The sequence below is a fragment of the Chiloscyllium plagiosum genome, chromosome 18, assembly GCF_004010195.1.
Source record: "Chiloscyllium plagiosum isolate BGI_BamShark_2017 chromosome 18, ASM401019v2, whole genome shotgun sequence".
Lineage (NCBI taxonomy): Eukaryota > Metazoa > Chordata > Chondrichthyes > Orectolobiformes > Hemiscylliidae > Chiloscyllium > Chiloscyllium plagiosum.
Window position 1 is genome coordinate 1,206,753 of NC_057727.1, and position 22,542 is coordinate 1,229,294.

At 46.6% G+C, this 22,542-nt stretch overlaps 1 protein-coding gene across 1 annotated transcript in view; it reads left to right on the top strand.

The window, feature by feature from the left end:
• Nucleotides 1-22,542, top strand: part of LOC122559232 (cytosolic 10-formyltetrahydrofolate dehydrogenase-like) — a 130,146-nt gene that overhangs the window by 105,130 nt on the left and 2,474 nt on the right. The window contains exons 13-18 of the mRNA XM_043708612.1: nt 1,784-1,871; nt 3,708-3,801; nt 6,521-6,620; nt 9,800-9,898; nt 20,458-20,623; nt 22,284-22,389. Coding sequence (XP_043564547.1) covers nt 1,784-1,871; nt 3,708-3,801; nt 6,521-6,620; nt 9,800-9,898; nt 20,458-20,623; nt 22,284-22,389 — 653 coding nt within the window. The remainder of the gene's footprint in view (nt 1-1,783; nt 1,872-3,707; nt 3,802-6,520; nt 6,621-9,799; nt 9,899-20,457; nt 20,624-22,283; nt 22,390-22,542) is intronic.

Consider the following 22,542-nt stretch of genomic DNA (forward strand, 5'->3'; position numbering starts at 1 on the left):
GCCTGTCCCTCCTGATGCTGCCTGCCTTGCTGTGTTCCTCCAGCCTCCTGCCTGTCCCTCCTGATGCTGCCTGCCTTGTTCTGTTCCCCCAGCCTCCTATGAGCTGCCAGAGGAAGTGGTGGAGGCTGGTACAATTACAACATTTAAGAGGCATTTGGATGGGTATATGAATAGGAAGGGTTTGGAGAGATATGGGCCGGGTGCTGGCAGGTGGGACTAGATTAGGTTGGGATATCTGGTCAGCATGGACCGGTTGGACCGAAGGGTCTGTTTCCATGGTGTACATCTCTATGACTGTATGACTATAACCTGGTGTTGTATGATTTTTAACTCTGTACACCCCAGTCCAACACCGGCATCTCCAAATCATGACAAACAGGCACAGGTTTGGTAGTTGTGTCAAATCGAGGCTGAGAGAGACAGATTTTTAATCAGGAAGGGAATCAAGGGCTATGGGGAAAAGGCAGGAAAGTGGAGTTGAGGATTATCAGATCAGCCATGATCACATTGAATAGAGGAGCAGACTCGATGGGCTGAATGGCTGACTTCTGAACCTATCTTATGCCCTGAACTCAATTCAATTGAAGGGATTCTTATGGATGTTTACAAGATTGTGAGAGTGTGGTTAGAATGGATAGTCGGAGTCTTTTTCCCAGGGTAGAAATGTCATTTATTGGGGATTGGTGGATTGGCTCTGGTAAGGTTGCCCTGCAGTGTCCAGGGATGTACAGGCTGGGTGAATTAGCCATGGAAAGTGTGGGGTTGCAGGGATGGAGTAGGGGTCTGCACGGGATGGCCATTGGACTGTGGGTGCACATTCAGTGGGCCAACAGACCTCTTCCTGTGCTGTCAGGATTCTATGATTCTGCAGAAAAGGGGAAGGTTTAAAGGGGATGTGAGAGGTCAGTGTTGTTTTACACAGAGGGTGGTAAGTGCCTGGAATGTGCTGCCAGACGAGGTGGGGGAGGCAGACATAACAGCCATGCTGAAGAGGCATCTGGACAGTTACATAAACAGGCAGGGTATAGAGGGAGATGGACCATGTAGAGGCAAAGTTAGAGAGGTGTCATGTGTCAGCACAGCCATAGTGGGCCGAAGGGCCTGTTCCTGTGCTGCTCTTTGTTCGGTTCTTATTTAGTTGTAAAATTGCTGAATAGTTCACACAACGTCTGATGGAGCCTTGAAATCCCTTTAACATGGACATATCTATTCTTGTGCTTTTCCTGTTTTCTGGTGGGACTTCAGGATGATCCGGCTGTGTCCTGGGTGATGTCAATGGACAGTGTTCCGGCTGTGTCCTGGGTGATGCCAATGGACAGTGATCCGGCTGTGTCCTGGGTGATGCCAATGATCAGTGTTCTGGCTGTGTCCTGGGTGATGCCAATGGACAGTGTTCTGGCTGTGTCCTGGGTGATGCCAATGATCAATGGTCCGGCTGTGTCCTGGGTGATGCCAATGGACAGTGATCCGGCTGTGTCCTGGGTGATGCCAATGGACAGTGATCCGGCTGTGTCCTGGGTGATGCCAATGGACAGTGTTCCGGCTGTGTCCTGGGTGATGCCAATGGACAGTGTTCCAGCTGTGTCCTGGGTGATGCCAATGGACAGTGTTCCGGCTGTGTCCTGGGTGATGCCAATGGAGAGTGTGTCTCAGTCTTGCTTTAGGGAAAGGTGGCAGGTGGAGTATCATGGCCATGGGGCAGTATGGGTGTCAGCTGGGTGAGGTGTGGAGGGTGATCAGAGAGTTGTTACTGATATAGGGATGGTCTGGTTCATTTGGATAGGTGACTCCTTTGACAGCGTTGAAATTCGCAGAGCTGACAGTGAAGGCTGGATTCCCAAAGGGGGTCGTGAACATTTTGCCAGGAGCAGGTATGTCAGCAGAATGGCGTAAAAACAATGACTGCAGATGCTGGAAACCAGATTCTGGATTAGTGGTGCTGGAAGAGCACAGCAGTTCAGGCATCAAATGAAGGGCTTTTGCTCGAAACGTCGATTTCGAAGCTCCTTGGATGCTGCCTGAACTGCTGTGCTCTTCCAGCACCACTGATCCAGAATGCAAGCAGAATGGCCTCACACAGAGGAAGCCAACCCGTTAGTGTGACACTCAGCAGGAAATCCCAGCAATCTCATTCTGGGATTTCTCAACCAGAGGCAGCTGGTTGTTAAAACCAGTTAAAAATGAGCCAAAACTGGGATCATCTTCTGGACAAGATTTGAAAGTTCCGCACGAAATCATTGGCTGAGATTGTCCCTAACTGGAGTAATGAGCTACAAGGAAGAAAGGTTTTCATTTGCATAGCACCTTTCTCATCCTCAGGTTATCCAAAAGTGCTTCAAAGGCAACGAAGGACTTTTTGAAAATGTTCATTGTTTTAGGAAAATCTGTGTTCAATTTGCATGCAGCAAGATTTCACAAACAGTGGTACAATAACAGCTGATCATCTACTTTGAGTGATCTTGATTTGAGGTTTTAATATTGATCAGAGCCCCCAAGAAAACTCCTCTGTCCTTCTTCAAAATATGAGCTCAGGGACAAGCCTCTGTGTTGAGGTCTCAGCTGAGAGACAGCACCTGTGGGTGGCACAGTGGCTCAGTGGTTAGCACTGCTGCTTCACAGCCCCAGAGACCCGGGTTCAATTCCTGCCTCAGGCGACTGACTGTGTGGAGTTGCACATTCTCCCCGTGTCTGCGTGGGTTTCCTCCGGGTGCTCCGGTTTCCTCCCACAGTCCAAAGATGTGCAGGGTCAGGTGAATTGGCCATGCTAAATTGCCCGTAGTGCTAGGTAAGGGGTAAATGTAGGGGTCTGGGTGGGTTGCGCTTCGGCGGGGCGGTGTGGACTTGTTGGGCCGAAGGGCCTGTTTCCACACTGTAAGTAATCTAATGTAAAACCTGGGACAGGGTTGTATTCCCTCAGTATCGCACTGAGACTCTCTGAATGATGAACTCACGGGGCTGTGGGGTGAGACCTGAACTCCTGACTACTTGACCACCTCCCCTCACCCCGAGAAACATTTTAGATTAGATTACAGTGTGGAAACAGGCTCTTCAGCCCAGCAAGTCCACATCGACCCTCCGAAGCGCAACCCACCCATACCCCTACATTTACCCCTTACCTAACACTACGGGCAATTTATCATGGCCAATTCACCTGACCTGCACATCTTTGGACTGTGGGAGGAAACCGGAGCACCCGAAGGAAACCCACGCAGACACGGGGAGAATGTGCAAACTCCACACAGTCAGTCACCTGAGGCGGGAATTGAACCCGGGTCTCTGGCGCTGTGAGGCAGCAGTGCTAACCACTGTGCCACCGTGCCGCCCATACCACCGTGCCGCCATTAGCTCTTCCTGTTCCAAACGGGAGCTGCCCACCCAGGGTCATTGATCAGATGTGACCCTCATGTCCTGCAGTATTGCTGTGAGGATCTGAAAACATAAAGTGGTGGATATCCCAGTGGGCCAAGCAGCATCCATGGAGAGAGAGCAAGCTAATGTTTCAACTCTAGATGGCTCTTCATCTGATGAAGCTCTGGTAAAGATTAATTTCGATTCAGAACGTTAGCTTGCTCTTTCTCCGTGGATGTTACCTGACCCATTGTGATTTCCAGCATTTTGTTTTCAGTACAGATTCCAGCATCTGCAGTAATTTGCTCCGAGATGTAGTTTTCGATCTGTTCTGTCAGAGATCACTTTTCTGTCTTCAGGTTCATTGATTGGACAAAGAATAGCTGACCATCCTGATGTTCGAAAGCTTGGCTTTACCGGATCCACCGCAGTCGGGAAACAAATTATGAAAAGGTATCTGTGAAACTGAACGGAATGTGACCAGCGAATCACCTTCATTTTATCAAAGAAAATATTTGATTAAAGAAAAGAGAAACATTTTATTCAGACATAGAATAAATTGCCCAGGAGAAGGTGGTGGTGAGCTGCATTCTTGAATCTTTGTGGAGAAATTCCCCTCATTCCGATTGATTCCAGTTTTGCCCGGGCTCCTTGGTGCCACACTCGGTCGAATGCAGTCTTGATGTCAAGGGCTGTCCCTCTCCCCTCCCCTCTGGAATTCAGCTCTTTTGTCCATGTTTGACCCAAGGCTGTAATGAGGTCAGGAGCTGAGTGACCCTGGGGGAACCCAAACTGGGCAGGTCCCTGAGCAGGTTATTGCTGAGCAGCTGCTGCTTGTTGGTGACTACTTCCATCACTTTACTGATGATCGAGAGGAGACTGAATGGGGCAGTAATTGGCCGGGTTGGATTTGTCCTACTATTTATGTACAGGACATATTGGCAATGCCAGTGTTGTAACTGCACTGGAACATCTTGGCTAGGGGAGCGGCAGGTTCTAGAGCACATGTCTTCAGTAATATTGCTGGAATGTTGTCAAAGCCCATTTGCAGTATCCAGTGCCAGCAACCATTCCTTGATATTGCTGTGAATGCTTCAGCCTTATCTCTTGCCCCAATGTGCTGGGCTCTTCTATCATTGAGGATGGAGATATTTGTGGAGCCTCTTCCTCCAGTGAGTTGTTTAATTGTCCACCACCATTCCCCACTGGATGTGGAAGGAGTGCAGAGCTTAGATCTGACCCATTGGTTTGAGATTGCTAGCTCTGTCTGTCACTTGCTGTTTATGCTGTTTGGTGTGCGAGTAGTCTTGTTTGGTGGTTTCACCAGGTTGACACCTCATCTTCAGGTATGCCTGGTGCTGCTCCCAGCATGCCCTCCTGCACTCTCCGTTGAACCAGGGTTGGTGCCCTGGCCTGATGGTAACGGTAAAATGGAGAGAAGTTTTTTTTTAAATCCCCTGACCATTATTTGGAAGTGAGCAAGGGGGTTCTCCCCAGAGACCCCATCAATATTTACACCTCAATCCTCAATGTTACCCCATTCATTACCCTAACTGCTAAATATTTCATTCAATCTGAATTAAATTTTCTCTCAATTTTGCTTGACTGACCTCAGTCAGTGAGTTTGGATTCAAACCCCAGTGCCAGAGTGAAAAGCTCCATTCCAGTAAATGTGCAGCTTGGAATTCAATGGTACTGTCCACCCATGTGACTCTATGACTCTATATCATTCCTCCTTGAGAAGTTTGTCGGAGACCTTTTTGAACTGACACAATTCACCGCTTTCTCCACCGCCCACACTCAGTAGCAGCAGTGTGTAGGATCTACAAGATCCTCAGGCAGCACCTTCCAAACCCACAGCCACTTCCACCTAGAAGGACAAGGGCAGCAGATACGTGGGAACACCATCCCCTGCGAGTTCCCCTCCAAACCCCTCACCATCCTGACTTGGAAATAAATCGCCGTTCCTTCAGTGTGGCTGGGTCAGAATCCTGGAATCCTCTCCCTGACCGTAATGTGCGGCTCTCTGCAAGAGTTCAAGAAGGCAGCTCACCGCCACTTCTCCAGGGCAGAGAGAGCAACAAGATTGAGCCTTGTCAATGTCATCCCCATCCCATGAGAGAATAAGAAAAATATATTGGAAGAATAAAATAAACATTAAATTCACCAGAGTCCTACCAGACCACAGGACTGCTCTCTGGTTAGAAAGACATGACTGGAAAGTGGTTTAGCCTGAGGGTCACCATGCCTCGGGTAAGGGGAGAGGGTGAGATGGAGACTCCTTCCTAGGAACCTCAGTCACTGTGGTTCCAGATTGTTGGCATCCCTCTGCATTGTAAACCAGCTGTCCAGCCAATTCAGTTTTGCAGGGTTGTGGGGGGGGGGGGGGGGGGGAGGTGGTCACAGCATTAGGCAGATCATACCATACAAAGTGCACCAGGGTAGCAGTACAGAGCACAGAATGCAGTGTTACAGCCACAGAGAAAGTGCAGAGAGAAAGAGATCAGAATTAACATTTGAGAGATACGTTCAAAAGTCTGATAACAGCGGGGAAGAAGCTGTTCTTGAATCTGTTTATATGTGTTTTCAAACTTTTATATCTTCTCCCTGATAGAAGAGAGTGTAATGGGGGTGGGAAGGGTCCATGATGATGTTGGCTGTTTTCCCAAGGCAATGGGAAGTCTAGATGGAGACAGTGGATGGCTGGCAGGTTTGTATAAGAGAATTGGCTGTGTTCATGACTCTCTGTAGTTTCTTGCGGTCTTGGGAAGGGTAGTTGCCAAACCACATTTGATGCATCCAGATAGGATGCTTTCTATGTTTAAGACTCACACGACACCAGGTTATAGTCCAATGGGTTTATTTGGAAGCATTAGCTTTCCACAACTACCTAATGAAGGAGCAGCGCTCCGAAAGCTAGTGCTTCCAATTAAACCTGTTGGACTATAACCTGGTGTTGTGTGATTTTTAACTTTGTCCACCCCAGTCCAACACCGGCATCTCCAAGTCATGGCTTTCTATGGTGCATCAATGAAAATAAGTGAGAGTCTTTGTGAACATGCTGAATCTCCTTAGCCTCCTAAGGAAATAGAGATCTTGTTGTGCTTTCTTGACATTTGAAAATGAACCTGTGTTTTCTCCATTTGAAACTGTGGTGTTCCTCCCTTTGCAGCTGTGCCCTGGTTAATGTGAAGAAAGTATCTCTGGAACTGGGGGGAAAGTCTCCTCTCATCATCTTCAGTGACTGTGACTTAGTCAAAGCTGTACGTGCGGTAAGAAGATTCAACTCAAAACTATGGCCCTGAAATGTTTAAAATTAGTGCGGATCTTTCTAACTGAAGTCATCGTGCGACAGACACTGGACTGAGAGGAGCTCTGGTTTTATCTTCCATTAACCCTCGATCCTCATTGGGGTGAATGGGTCCTAACCCTGGATGCCCCACCCAGACAGAGAGGGCTTGGTCACTCCCCCACACAAGGCAACACTGGACTGCAGACATGCCCCACCTCAGTGCCCCATCCACCTTCCACCCCATCCTGTCCCCCCATTCCCCAATCCACCCACTGTCAGCTGCAGGGACTGTGGCCCCAGGACTGGGCTGGCCTGATTTGGCGTGGGGGGGGGGGGGGTTGCGGGGATGCTGAGGTTAACAAGAGAGAAGGAGCTGAGTATCCGCCCCTGGGGCAGCCAGGATTCCTGCTTGTGATTATTGTCCACTTTGTGCAATTATAAAGTGCATGTGCGTCTGTCAGCTGAAGGAAGGACAGGTGAGGATTGCAATTCACACCTTGTCTGAAAGATCTCTTGACACCCAGCGTTCAGGTTCATACATTGCAACTGGCTCCTTGGAACAGTCCAAACTGCAGGTTACAAAAATATAGGGAAGAGTTTGAGCAGCACTGAGGCAGAGTTGGGGAGACTGCGATCTTCATTGGAAGTGGATGGACCTGAATTGGAAGCCGAGGGATAAAGGGGTCAGAAACTCCACTGGGGGTCAAGTTGGATGTGAGATTGTGAACTGTTGGTTTTAGACTGACTCGGGCTAGGGAGAGGAGTTAATCATGAGAGCTGAACACAATGGTTTTGGTCTTCCCAAACTTCACTTGGAGAATATTTCTTAAGGACTTATAGTCAGACTGTCTGTTAAAGAGCTTGGAACCAGACAGACTTTCACTAGAACCAAGCAGGAAGTACTGGGTTGTTTTTTCAATCATTGAATCACATCCAATGGCCAACTGGTCTATCGCACCAGTGCTAACCTTTGGTGTGAGGTGGAAGTGCTCATGGTGGACTAGAGTCGACAAAGTCAGAGGTCACACGACAGCATGTTATAGTCCAACAGGACTATTTGAAATCACGAGCCGTCAGAGCTTGGTCAGGTGAGCTGTTTGATAGGCTGTCCAGTTTCTCCACTATCCTTCTCTGCTCAAAGTCCTGAAAATATGACCCAATTCATTTATAACGAGGAGAAAGTGAGGTCTGCAGATGCTGGAGATCAGAGCTGAAAATGTGTTGCTGGAAAAGCGCAGCAGGTCAGGCAGCATCCAGGGAACAGGAGAATTGACGTTTCGGGTCCTGACGAAGGGCTCATGCCCGAAACGTCGATTCTCCTGCTCCTCGGATGCTGCCTGACCTGCTGCGCTTTTCCAGCAACACATTTTCAGCAATTTATTTATACGTCCAATTCACTTTCACATTCAAACCATTTCAAATGATATCAGTGAACTCTGTACAAATCCTCCCTCTCTTTGATATTTTTCACATTAATGTTCAATCCGAGAGCCCCCCCACCCTCTGCTGCTACTGAGTCTCCAGCCAATGGGAACAGTTTCTTCCTGATTTCAACACCTGCATGGAGCCTCCACTCAGTTGTCTTACTTTCCGAAATACAACCTTCTCTCCTCTCTAAACATGACTGAAACCGTGCCCCCCATACCATCCCTGACATCGGTTAATCTCCTTCACATCCTCTCCAAGACACTGCCATCCTTATGAAAGTGTGAGGTATAGATTTTAACACAATTCCCCGTCTGAGGCTGACCCAATCTTTGTAATGGTTTTCACAAAAACCTCCAAAATAAAAGCAAAGTTCTGCAGATGCTGGAGATCGGAAGTAAAAGTGAAATTGCTTGAGAAACTCAGCAGGTCTGGCAGCATCACTGGATAGAGAAACAGAGTTTTTTATTTAGAATTCTGAAGAAGAGTCATACTGCGCTTAAAATGTTAACTCAGTTTCTCCACAGATGTTGCTGACGTGCCAAGTTTCTCCAGCATTCTCTGTATCTACTGTTTGTGTTCTTTATTGTTCTGGTAATAAAACCATGGAGGCCATAGGCTTCAACACATACAATCCCAGATCACTCAAGAGGTGAAGAGCTCTTCCCCTGATTCTGCCATGAACTGTTCACAATCTTTAGAAATGTAGAAATCATCCTCACTAGGCAGGAGGCTGGACGGCAAGATTGGATTGTGTGATGGTTATTGTTAGAGTAAATGGTAATAATTCATTGGTCATGAGTTAAGCCAAGTAATTAAATAAAGTTTAAAGAATCTGAATAACTTGCGGAGTGGGGCTGGAAGAAGGTGATCATAACCGATGGGATAAAGTCCAACTGCTTAACTCATGTCTTTCCAGGAATTCACCTATGAGCCTCAGGCGACTGACTGTGTGGAGTTTGTACATTCTCCCCGTGTCTGCGTGGGTTTCCTCCGGGTGCTCCGGTTTCCTCCCACAATCCAAAGATGTGCAGGTCAGGGTGGATTGGCCATGCTAAATTGCCCATGGTTGTGCAGGTTAGGTGGGCTAACCATGGGAAATGCAGGGTCACAGGGAGTATGCTGGTGGGGGGAGGGGGTGAACTTGGGTCTGGGTGGGATGCTCTTTATAGGGTCAGTGTGGACTTGATGGGCTGAATGGCCCATTTCCACACTCTAGGGATTCCATGATTTTTTACCGAGCCTGGATCCATACGTAACTCCAGTCCAACACTGTGGCCAATGTTGTGAATGGGTAGTGATGCCAGTCTCCCAATACTATAGGGCAGGAATATATACCTATCATATGGTTACAGGACAGAGACATCCTTTGGCCCATCTAATCAGTACCACTAAAAATAGACTCCGAGTGTCCCTATTTACCAACGTCCGACTTACAAATGCTCACCCTTAAAAACACGGTCCCACGCAGAGGTGTAATTTTAAAGCTCCAACTGGTTCAAATCGATTTACAAATGAACTCAAGGACTGATCCACTGCCTGTACTATCCACAGTAACCCCACTTTCCCACCAGTCACTGCCTGTACTATCCACAGTAACCCCACTTTCCCAGTAACTACAGTGCTCATCCAGATAATTTTTAAAGGTTGTGACATTTCCTGCTTCAGCTCCCCTCCCGGGCAGTGGGACGGTTATTAATGTGAATGTACCTTTAACATTTGTTTTCTCTGTAGGGAATGGGGGCTGTGTTTTTCAACAAGGGAGAGAATTGTATCGCTGCTGGCCGGCTTTTCATTGAAGAATCTATTCATGATCAGTTTCTGCAAAAAGTGGTGAGTCTGACAGTCCTCTGCCTGTTCAGGTCAGAATGCACTTGGTCTCAAACCTGGATGGGTGCAGAATCACCTTCTCCCTCAGACACTAACATCTGCAGACTCTAAATCCTATTCCAGTTCTTAAACAAAATGTAACCCCAACTTGTTCACCATGGGGCTCTGTCACTGAATAACAAAGATAACACATTTATCAAACAAAAGATATGTATTTAAAAGACCATTTTGAAACAACAGAAAGAACAATCTAATCTTCTATCGCACAGTAATCCCCTTAATATATCCAGCAAGTCGGCAGAGAATGTTCCCGTATATGGATCATAATCGTCTCCTTTCACTGGAATGATTCCATACATACATTTGAGTGTGTTTCATTGGAGATTAATGCTGCAACCATACAACTTGAAAATAATGCTTGCAGAAGGAAGACACAATATTATGGCCAGCTTTTAATCATGACTAGATATGGAGGAAACTCAACCTGAGTGAAATATCAACTCAGCATCAGGAGGGAGAAGGACACAGCAAGGCAGGCAGCATCAGGAGGGAGAGGGACACAGCAAGGCAGGCAGTATCAGGAGGGAGAGGGAACACAGCAAGGCAGGCAGTATCAGGAGGGAGAGGGAACACAGCGAGGCAGGCAGTATCAGGAAGAAGACAGAGAGTGGTGGTGGCAAATGTTCATCCTGGTGTTCAGTTATTAGTGGTATACCATAAGGATCTGTTTAGGGGCCACTGCTGTTTGTCATTTTTATACATGACCTGGATGATGGCGTAGAAGGATGGGTTAGTAAATTTACAAATGACTCTAAGGTCGGTCGAGCTGTGGACAGTGCTGAAGGATATTGCTGCTTACAGAGGGACATAGATAAGCTGCAGAGTTGGGCTGAAAGGTGGCAAATGGAGTTTAATGCAGAAAAGTGTGAGGTGATTCATTTTGGAAGAAGTAACAGTAATACAGAGTACTGGGGTAATGGTAAGGTTCTTGCAGTGTGGATGAGCAGAAAGATCTCCGTGTCCATGTACATAGATCCCTGAAAGTTGCCACCCAGGTTAATAGGATTGTTAAGAAGGCATATGAACCATGGGGTTATGTTGCAGCTGTAGGAAACTATGGTGTGGCCGCACTTGGAGTATTGCGTACAGTTCTGGTTACCACATTATAGGAAGGATGTGTAAGTTTTGGAAAAGATGCAGAGGAGATTTATGAGGATATTGTCTGGTATGGAAGGAAGGTCTTCTGAGGAAAGACTGAGTGACCTGAGGCTGTTTTCGTTAGAAGGAAGAGGTTGAGAGGTGACTTAATAGAGATGTGAAAGATGATCAGAGGATTAGATAGTGTTAGCAGAGAGAGACGTTTTCCTCGGATAGTGATGGCTAGCATGAGAGGACATAGCTTTAAATTGAGCGGTGATAGATATAGGACAGATGTCAGAGGGGTAGTTTCTTTACTCAGAGAGTAGTAATGGCGTGAAACTCCCTGCCTGCAACTGTAGTAGACTCACCGACTTTAATGTCTTTTTAAATGGCCATTGGATAAACATATGGATGATAATGCAACAATGCAGGTTAGTTCAGCTTCAGGCTGGTTTCACAGGTCAGCACAACATTGAGGGTCAGAGAGCCTGGACTGTGCTGTAATGTTCTGTGTTCTTTGAAAGCAAGATAATATTTCGAGTCTGGCGATTCTTCATCAGAACTGTTAACAGCTCAGGAAAGGTGGTAATATATTGAAGTGACGTTTGTGGGAAGGGGTTGGTCTTGCACAAGGTGACTTACTTGCCGATTTACTTCCTCCAACCTCAGTATCCAAGGCCTCAGGCACACCTTCCAGGTGAAGCAGCAGCTTACCTGCACTTCTCTCAACTCATTTATTTCATTCACTGCTCAGAATGTGGTCTCCTGTATATCGGGGGAGATGAAACACAGATTTGATGACCGCTTTGCTGAACACCTACACTCTGTCTGTAAAACATGACCCAGAGTTTCCCACTGCCTCCACTTCAACACACCACTGTGTTCCTACACCAACATTTCTGTCCCAGATCTGTTGCAGTGTTCCTTAACGCAAGTTCAAAGAACAACACTTCATTTTCCACTTGGGGATTCTGTTTCTGTTCTTCTCATTCCTGAAGAAGGGCCTGTGCCCGAAACGTCGAATCTCCTGTTCCCTGGATGCTGCCTGACCTGCTGTGCTGTTCCAGCAATAAAGTTTCAACACAGCAAGGCAGGCAGCATCAGGAGGGAGAGGGACACAGCAAGGCAGGAAGCATCAGGAGGGAGAGAAGTTGACATTTCGAGTATAGGACCGACATGTGCAGTCTTTTTGACTCTGACTACCATTCAATCATGGCTGATATTTCTCATTCTCCTGCTTTCTTCCTGTAACCCTTGATCCCCTTGACAATCAAGAATCTCAGTCTTAAATATACTCATTGACCTGGCCTCCTCAGCCTTCTGTGGCTATATTTTTCTTCGATTCCCCACTCTCTGGCTGAAGGAGTTTCTCCTTATCTCCCTTCTAAAAGGTCTTCCCTTTCATCTAAGGCTGTGCCCTCATGTAAGTTTCAATTAGATCACCCCTCGTCCTTCTAATCTCCATCGAGTCCTTAAATGTACCTCAAATGTTAAACTTTTCATTCCTGGGACCATTTTCGATAACCTCCTCTGAACGCTCCAGGGCCAGTACATCCTTCATGAGGTATGGACCCCAAAACTGTGCACAATATTCCAAATGTGTACATGGCTTGGAAAGAGTGGACGCTAGGAAATTGTTTCCGTTAGGCGAGGAGTCTAGGACCCGTGTGCACAGCCTTAGAATTAGAGGGGGTAAATTTAGAACAGAAATGCGGAGACATTTCTTTAACCAGAGAGTGGTGGGCCTGTGGAATTCATTACCACAGAGTGCAGTGGAGGCCGGGACGCTAAATGTCTTCAAGGCAGAGACTGATAAATTCTTGATGTCACAAGGAATTAAGGGCTACGGAGTGGACTCGATGGGCTGAATGGCCTTCCACTCCTGTGTCTTATGGTCTTATGTGGTCTGACTGGAGCCTTACAGAGCCTCAGAAGTATATCCCTGCTTTTATATTCAAGTCCTCTCAAAGTAAATGGGAAGTGGATGTGCTGGGAATTCTGGGAAGGATTAGGATTGGTAAGTCCCCAGGGCTGGCTCAGACATAGGCGAAAGTGAGGACTGCAGATGCCTTAGATCAGAGTTAAATTAAAGTGGTGCTGAAAAAGCACAGCAGGTCAGGCAGCATCCAAAGAGCAGGAAAATCAATGTTTTGGGCAAAAGCCCTTCATCAGATATACCCAAGGTTACTATGGGAAGCGAGGAATGAGATTGCTGTGCTTTTGGTGATGATCTTTGCTCCTCACTCTCCATGGGGCTAGTACCGGCTAATTGGAGGGAGGTGAATGTTGTTCCTCTGTTCAAGAAAGGACTTAGGGAAATCTCTGGGAATTACAGAGCAGTCAGTTTTATGTCTGTGGTAAGCAAGGTACTGGAAAGGATTCTGAGAGATCGGATTTATGACTGTTTGAAAATAGTTTGATTAATGGTAGTCAGCATGGCTTTGTGAGGGGCAGGTCATGCCTCACAAACCTCATGGAGTTATTTGAGGATGTGACAAAACGCGTTGTCGTAGGTTGAGCAGTGGATGTGGTGTATGTGGATATCAGTGAGGTATTTGACAAGATTTCCCATGGTAGGCTCATTCAGAAAGTAAGGAGGTATGGGATACAGGGAAATCTGACTGACTGGATACTGAATTGGTTGGCCAAAAGAAGACAGCAAGTGGGAATGGATGGAAAGTATTCCACCTGGAGGTGGGTGACCAGTGGTGTCCCATCGGGATCTGTTCTTGGGTCTGCGTTCTTTGTAGTGTTTATAAATGACTTGAATGAGGAAGTGGAAGGGTGGGTTAGTAAGTTTGCCGATGACACAGAGGTCGGTGGTGTTGTAGATAGTCTCAAGGGCTGTTGCAGGCTACAGCAAGACATTGACAGGATGCAGAGCTGGGCTGAGAAGTGGCAGATGGAGTTCAACCTGGATAATTGCAAAGTGATTCATTTTGGAGGGTTGAGTTTGAATGTTGAATACAGGGTTAAAGACAGGATTCTTGGCAGTGTGAAGGAACAGCAGGATCTTGGGATCCATGTACATAGATCCCTCAAAGTTGCCATCCAAGTTGATAGGGCTGTTAAGAAGGCATATGGTGCTTTGGCTTTCATTAATGGGGTACTGAGTTTAAGAGCCGCGAGGTTTTACTATAGCTCTGTAGAACCCTGGTTGGACCACGCTTGGAATATTGTGTCCAGTTCTGTTCGCCTCAGTATAGGAAGGATTTAGATGCTTTAGAGAGGGTGCAGAGGAGATTTATCAGGATGCTGCCTGGTCTGAGGGAAGCTCTTATGAGGAAAGGCTGAGGGACTTGGGTCTGTTCTCATTGGAAAGAAGAAACTAAGAGGGGATTTGATAGAGACATACAAGATGATCAGAGGATTAGATAGGGTGGACAGTGAAAGTCTTTTTCCTAGGATGATGACATTGGCTTGTATGAGGGGGCACAGCTGCAAATTGAGGGGTGATAGATTTAAGACAGATGTCAGAGGCAGGTTCTTTACTCAGAGAGTGGTAAGGGCGTGGAATGCCCTGCCTGCTAATGTACTTAACTCAGCCACAATAGGGAGATTTAAACAGTCCTTGGATAAGCACATGGATGGGACAGTGTAGGGGGATGGGCTTAGATTAGTTCATAGGTCGGCACAACATCAAGGGCCAAAGGGCCTGTTCTGCGCTGGAATGTTCTATGTTCTGTCTAAATACCAGCATTGCAATTGCCTTCCTAACTATTCTCACAAGTTTAACTTGAGGGAATCCTGGACTAGAACTCCCAAGTCTCTTTGAACTTCAGTCATCTGAGTTTTCTCCACATTTAGAAAACAGTCCATGCCTCTATTCTTCCTACCAAAGTGCATGACCTCACACTTGCCCACATTGTACTCCATCAGCCACTTCTTTGCCCACTCTCCTAACCTGTCCAAATCCTTCTGCAGCCTCCTCCCCTCCTCAATGCTACTTGTCCCTCTACCTATCTTTGTATGACCCACAAACATAGCCAGAATGCTCTCAGTTCCTTCATCCAGGTCATTAATGTATAAAAGAGAAAAGTTGTGGTTCCAACACTGACCCTTGCAGAACACCACCTAGTCACTGGCTGCCATCCTGAGATGGACCCTGTTACCCCACTCGCTGCTTTCAGCCAGACAGCCAAGCTTGTATCCAGGCTAGCACCTTGCCTTTAACACCATGGGCCCTTATCGTACTCAGTAGCCTCCTGTGTGGCACCTCGTCAAAGTCCTAATTGAAGTCCAGGGAGATGACATCCATTTGCACATTATCCAGATGTGATTCTCTCCATCTCTGAGACAAAGACTAACTCACTGATATTTCTCACTATATTCTCAGGAAAGCTCAGGGTTTTTTCCAGCCCCATCTACTTGACCACTAAAACAACTTAACATTTCAATCCAGTTCTAGTGGTCTGGAGACTGTCTAAATAATACTGTTTCTCTGCTGGAATAGAACATCAAACAGTGAACATTCCAGCGCAGTACAGGCCCTTCAGCCCTCAATGTTGCGAGGACCTGTGAAACCAATCTGAAGCCCATCTATCCTACACTATTCCATTCTCATCCATATGTTTATCCAATGATCATTTAAATAGCCTTAAAGTTGGTGAGTCTACTACTGTTACAGGCAGTGTGTTCCACACCCCTACTACTCTCTGAGTAAAGAAACTATCTCTGACATCTGTCCTATATCTATCACCCCTCAATTTAAAGCTATGCCCCCTTGTGCTAGCCATCACCATCCAAGGAAAAAGGCTCTCCCTGTCCACCCTATCTAACCCTCTGAGTATCTTATACGTCTCTATTAAGTCACCTCTCAACCTTCTCTCTAACCAAAACAGCCTCAAGTCTCTCAGCCTTTCCTCATAAGACTGTCCCTCCAGACCAGGCAACATCCCAGTAAATCTCCTCTGCACCCTTTCCAAAGCTTCCACATCCTTCCTGTAATGCGGTGACCTGAACTGTTCGCAATACTCCAAGTGCGGCCGCACCAGAGTTTTGTACAGCTGAAGACATTACAAGACATTTGGATAAGGACATGAACAGGGAAGGTTTGGAGGAATATGGGTCAGGACCGGGCAGGTGGGACTAGTTTGGTTAGGGGTTAGGGTTGGCAAGGACGAGTTAGACCGAAGGGTCTGTTCCCGTGCTGTACGACTCGGTGACTCTAAAACTCTGAAAAGGTGAGGCAAAAGCAGGTCTTACCTTACTGTAACCCAGTGCACACAGCATCCGAACATCAGTGCTGAGGGAGTGCCGCACTGTCGGAGGGTCAGTGCTGAGGGAGTGCCGCACTGTCGGAGGGTCAGTGCTGAGGGAGAGACTGTACACAATACTCCAAGTGCGGCCGCACCAGAGTTTTGTACAGCTGCAGCATGACCTCATGGCTCCAAAACTCAATCCCTCTGTCAATAAAAGCTAACACATTGTATGCCGTCTTTACACCAGCATCATTCCTGAAGAAGGGCTTATGCCCGAAACGTCGATTCTCCTGCTCCTCGGATGCTGCCTGGCCTGCTTTGTTTTTCCAGCACCACATTTTTCAACTCTGCCTTCTTAACAACCCTATCAAGCTGGGTGGCAACTTTCAGAGATCTATGTACATGGACACCAAGATCTCTCTGCTCATCTATCTTACAAATTAGCTCAGTGCTCTTTATTCCTGTTGCTTCTTCCAAAGTGAATCATCTCACACTTTTCACATTAAACTCTATTTGCCACCTCTCAGCCCAGCTCTGCAGCTTACCTATGTTCCTCTGTAACCTACAACAGCCTGCAGCACTATCCACAACTCTACTGTGCGTAGTGTCATCCCCAAATTTACTAATCCTTCTACACCCTCATCCACGACATTTATAAAACTGACAAACAGCAGTGGACCCAAAACAGACGTTTGCAATCCCCCACTAGTAACTGAGCTCCAGGATGAACATTTCCCATCAACCATCACCCTCTGTCTTCTTTCAGCTAGCCAATTTCTGATCCAAACCGCTAACTCACCCTCAATCCCGTGCCTCTGTATTTTGTGCAATAGCCTACCGTGGGGAACCTTATCAAACACCTTACTGAAATCATATATACCACATCAACTGCTTTACCCTCATCCACCTGTTTTGTCACCTTCTCAAAGAACTCAATAAGGTTTGTGAGGCACAACCTACCCTTCACAAAACTGTGTTGACTATCCCTAATCAACATATTCCTCTCTAGATGATTATAAAGCCTATCTCTTACAACCTTTTCCAACACTTTATTCACAACTGAAGTATGGCCCACTGCTCTATAATTACCAGGGTTGTATCTAATCCCCTTCTTGAACAGAGGAACCACATTTGCTATCCTCCAGTCTTCTGGCACTATTCCTGTAAACAATGACGACATAAAGATCAAAGCCAAAGGCTCTGCAACCTCCTCCCTGGCTTCCCAGAGAATCCTAGCATAAATCCCATCCGGGCGAAAGTGAGGACTGCAGATGCTGGAGATCAGAGCTTTAAAATGTGTTGCTGGAAAAGCGCAGCAAGTCAGGCAGCATCCGAGGAGCAGGAGAATCGACATTTCGGGCATAAGCCCTTCTTCAGGACCCGAAATGTCGATTCTCCTGCTCCTTGGATGCTGCCTGACCTGCTGCGCTTTTCCAGCAACACATTTTTAAGCTCTAAATCCCATCCGGCCCAGGGGACTTTTCTATTTTCACACTTTCCAGAATTGCTAACGCCTCCTCCTTGTGAACCTCAATCCCATCTCGTCTAATAGCCTGTACCTCAGTATTCTCCTCGACCACATTGTCTTTTTCGAGGGTGAATATTGACGAAAAATATTCAGCTAGCGCTTCTCCATCATCTCTGACTCCACGCACAACTTCCCACTACTATCCTTGCTTGACCCTTGTCTTACTCAAGTCATTCTTTTATTCCTGATATACCTATGGAAGGCCTCAGGGTTTTCCTTGATCCTGTCTGCCAACGACTTCTCATGTCCCCTCCTGACACTTCTTAGCTCTCTCTTTAGGTCTTTCCTGGCTAACTTGTAACTCTCACACACCCGAACTGAGCCTTCACATTTCATCCTAACATAAGCTGTCTTCTTCCTCTTGACCAGAGATTCCACTTCCTCAGTAAACAAAGATGAATCTTTTCTTTATCATTGCAACCTGCTTCAGAAATTTGGCCCCTTTATTGTCATCAAAAAAGCTCAACTGCACAACATTTTGGCAATTATCTCACCAGGTTATTTGGTTATCCAAAAGTTCCTTTACTGAACTGAAAACTAAAAGCTCATTTAACGTTACTTGATAAATGTGAGGTGCTGCATTTTGGAAAAGCATATTAGAGCAGGACTTATAGACTAAAGGTAAAGTCCTGGGGAGTGTTGCTGAATAAAGAGACCTTGGAGTGCAGGTTCATAGCTCCTTGAAAGTGGAGTCACAGGTAGATAGGATAGTGAAGAAGGTATTTGGTATGCTTTCCTTTATTGGTCAGAGTATTGAGTACAGGAGTTGGGAGGTCACGTTGTGACTGTACAGGACATTGGTTAGGCCACTGTTGGAATATTGCGTGCAATTCTGGTCTCCTTCCTATCGGAAAGATGTTGTGAAACTTGAAAGGGTTCTGAAAAGATTTACAAGGATGTTGCCAGGGTTGGAGGATTTGAGCTACAGGGAGAGGCTGAACAGGCTGGGGCTGTTTTCCCTGGAGCGTCGGAGACTGAGGGGTGACCTCATAGAGGTTTACAAAATTATGAGGGGCATGGATAGGATAAATAGACAAGGTCTTTTTTTTGAGGTGCGGGAGTCCAGAACTAGAGGGCATAGGTTTAGGGTGAGAGGGGAAAGATATAAAAGGGACCTAAGGGGCAACTTTTTCACACAGAGGGTAGTGCGTGTATGAAATGAGCTGCCAGAGGAAGTGGTGGAGGCTGGTACAATTACAACATTTAAAAGACATCTGAATGGGTATATGAATGGGACGGGTTTGGAGGGATATGAGCGGGGTACTGGCAGGTTGGGTTGGGATATCTGGTCAGCATGGACGAGTTGGACCAAAGGGCCTGTTTCCATGCTGTACATCTCTATGACTCTACTTTAAAACCAAGTTCCAAGAAATAAGAATATACTATAAATCTTCGTCACAGCTCCATACTGCCCCCAAAATAGAAAGGTATCCTCAAGAGGCAATTTCATTTTCTGGTAGCAATCCCTCATCACTATTTCTACTATATATTAAAGCTAATATTATATTGACATTACACAGATCGGAATTTCCATAACAATCATATTCCACACAAATCCATTTGGCTGATGAATTTGTTTCCCTCCATATCTTGATTAAAATGTGGCTCTAATATTGTCCCTTTCCACTGCGTGCATTATTTTCAAATTGAATGGTTGCAGTATTAAACTCCAATGGAACACACTCAGATGTATGTCATAGAATCATTCCAGTAAAATGAGAGGATAATGATCCATATAAGGAACATTCTTTGGAGACTAATGTTGTGGAGCCAACACTGGGCTTAATTAAAAACAGAACTCTGCAGATCCTGGGCATCTGAAATGAAACCAGAAAATACGGGAGAAACTCAGCAGATCTGGCAGCATTTGTGAAGAGAAAAACAGAATTAACAGTTCAAAGAAACATAGGAGTAGGAGTAAGCCATTTAACTTCTCTAGCATGTTTCATCATTCCATGAGATCATGGCTGACCTGTGGTTTAACTCCATATAACTGCCTTTGGCCCATATTCCTTAATACCTTCACTTAACAAAAAATATGATCCACCACAGATTTAAAATTAACAACGGATTCAGCATCCACCGCTGTTTGTGGAAGAGAATTCCAAACCTCTCCCACCCTTTGTGTGTGCAAGTGCTTCCGAACATTTCTCCTGAACAGTCTGGCACTAATTCTCAGGCTATGCCCCTAGTTCACGAATCCCCAACCAGTGGGAATAGTTTGAATTTATCTACCCTGTCTTTTCCTGTTATTGTCATGAGTACTTAATCAGATTGTCCCTTAACTTTCTAAAATACAGAGAAAATAACCTATTTTGTATACTCTCTCCTCAGAACTTAACCCCTGAAGTCCAGGTGTCATTTTTGTAAACCTACATTGATCTCCCTCCAAGGACAATCTATCCTTCCTCAGGTGTAATGCCTAGTTTTGTTCCAAGTCAGCTTTAACCAGGGTCTTGTATAACTGAAACACGACTTCTGCATTCCAATCAGCCAGCATTCCATTAGCTTTCTTGATTATTTTCAGCATCTGTTTGTGACATTTATGCACTTGAACCCTCAAGTCTCTTTGGACATCCGCTGTATTTAAATCCCTACCATCTAGAAAGGTCCCCTGACCCATCCTTTCAAGTCCATTGAGACCCTTCTTTAGAATTCATTTCTATCCTTCTTCCTTTCTTACTATCTGACAGGTTGAAGAAGTAAAGAAAATGAAGATTGGCAATCCTCTGGACAGGTCAACAGACCATGGACCTCAGAACCATAAGGCCCACTTGGACAAGCTGATTGAGTATTGTGCTACAGGGGTGAAGGAAGGGGCCACACTCGCATATGGAGGGAAGCAAGTCCCACGGCCAGGTGTGTGAATGCAGCAGGATTTACACAAACAGTAACCTCAGGACCCAGACAAATCCCAACGTGTTCCTATCACAGATGACTGATCAAAAACAACTTGAATTTGTTTAGTACATTTGGAACACCCCATGGTAAAATTCCAGCACTTTATCAATTATTGTCATTGTCTGCACACAGGAAGATAGTTGTGCATAGCAAGATCCCACAAGCAGTACTCCAACAATGGCTCACTGCATAGAACATACATAGAACATAGAACTATACAGCACAGTACAGGCCCTTCGGCCCTCAATGTTGTGCCTGCCTCTTATCCTACTCTAAGATCAGACTAACCTACATATCCTTCCATGGTAAAAACAATGACTGCAGATGCTGGAAACCAGATTCTGGATCAATGCTGCTGGAAGAGCACAGCAGTTCAGGCAGCATCGAGGAGCTTCAGCAAAAGGGCTTTTGCCCGAAACGTCGATTTTGCTGAAGCTCCTCGGATGCTGCCTATCCTTCCATGGGCCTATCTAAGAGTCGCTTAAATGTCCCTAATGTCTCTGACTCTACTCCCACCGCTGGCAGTGCATTCCCCGCACCCACCACTCTCTGTGTAAAGAACCTACCTCTGATATCTCCCCTAAACCTTCCCCCAGTCACCTTAAAATTAGGCCCCCTCATGATAGCCATTTCCACCCTGGGGTAAAGGCTCTGGCTATCCACTCTATCTCTGCCTCTCATCATCTGGGACATCTCTATCAAGTCACCTCTCATCCTTCTTCACTAAGAAAAGCCCTAGCTCCCTCAACCTTTCTTCATAAGCCATGCCCTCCAGTCCAGGCAGCATCCTGGGAAATCTCCTCTACACCCTCTCTAAAGCTTCCACACGCTTCCTATAATGTGTTAATCATGTTGTTTAAGGTTGAAATGCATGCTATGAAAAATGGCACATTCAACAGTACAGACCCTCCGACAGTGTTGCACTCCCTCAGCACTGACCCTCCGACAGTGTGGCACTCCCTCAGTACTGACCCTCCAACAGTGCGGCACCCCCCAGCACTGACCCTCCGACAGTGTGGCACTCCCTCAGCACTGACCTTCCGACAGTGCGGCACTCCCTCAGTACTAACCCTCCGACAGTGCGGCATTCCCTCAGTACTGACCCTCCGACAGTGTTGCACACCCTCAGCACTGACCCTCCGACAGTGCGGCACTCCCTCAGTACTGACCCTCCGACAGTGTTGCACTCCCTCAGCACTGACCCTCCGACAGTGTGGCACTCCCTCAGCACTGACCCTCCAACAGTGCGGCACCCCCCCAGCACTGACCCTCCGACAGTGCGGCACTCCCTCAGCACTGACCCTCCGACAGTGCGGCACTCCCTCAGTACTAACCCTCCGACAGTGCGGCATTCCCTCAGTACTGACCCTCTGACAGTGTTGCACACCCTCAGCACTTGCCCTCCGACAGTGCGGCACTCCCTCAGCACTGACCCTCCGACAGTGCGGCACTCCCTCAGCACTGACCCTCCAACAGTGCGGCACTCGCTCAGCACTGACCTCCAACCTAGCACAGGGTTAGAGTAAAGCTCCTTGTACACTGTTTCCCATTGAACATTGCCTGGATCTGAACAGTTTTTCTTGTGTACAATCACTGTTAGCTTCTGGTTCTTTTACAGGATTTTTCTTTGAACCGACAGTGTTTACTGATGTACAGGACAGTATGTTCATTGCGAAGGAGGAATCCTTTGGGCCGATCATGATTATCTCCAAATTTCAAAATGGGTAGGTTCTCTCAAACTCCCTGCTCCCCACTCACTGCAAAAGAGATGTGATAAATGTATGCAGCACAGGGCAGACTGAGGGATGATGATGGAATGCTAAAGAATTGTGACACTGAGTCTGCTCTGGGCTGAAGGTGAGTCATATCCGATAGGC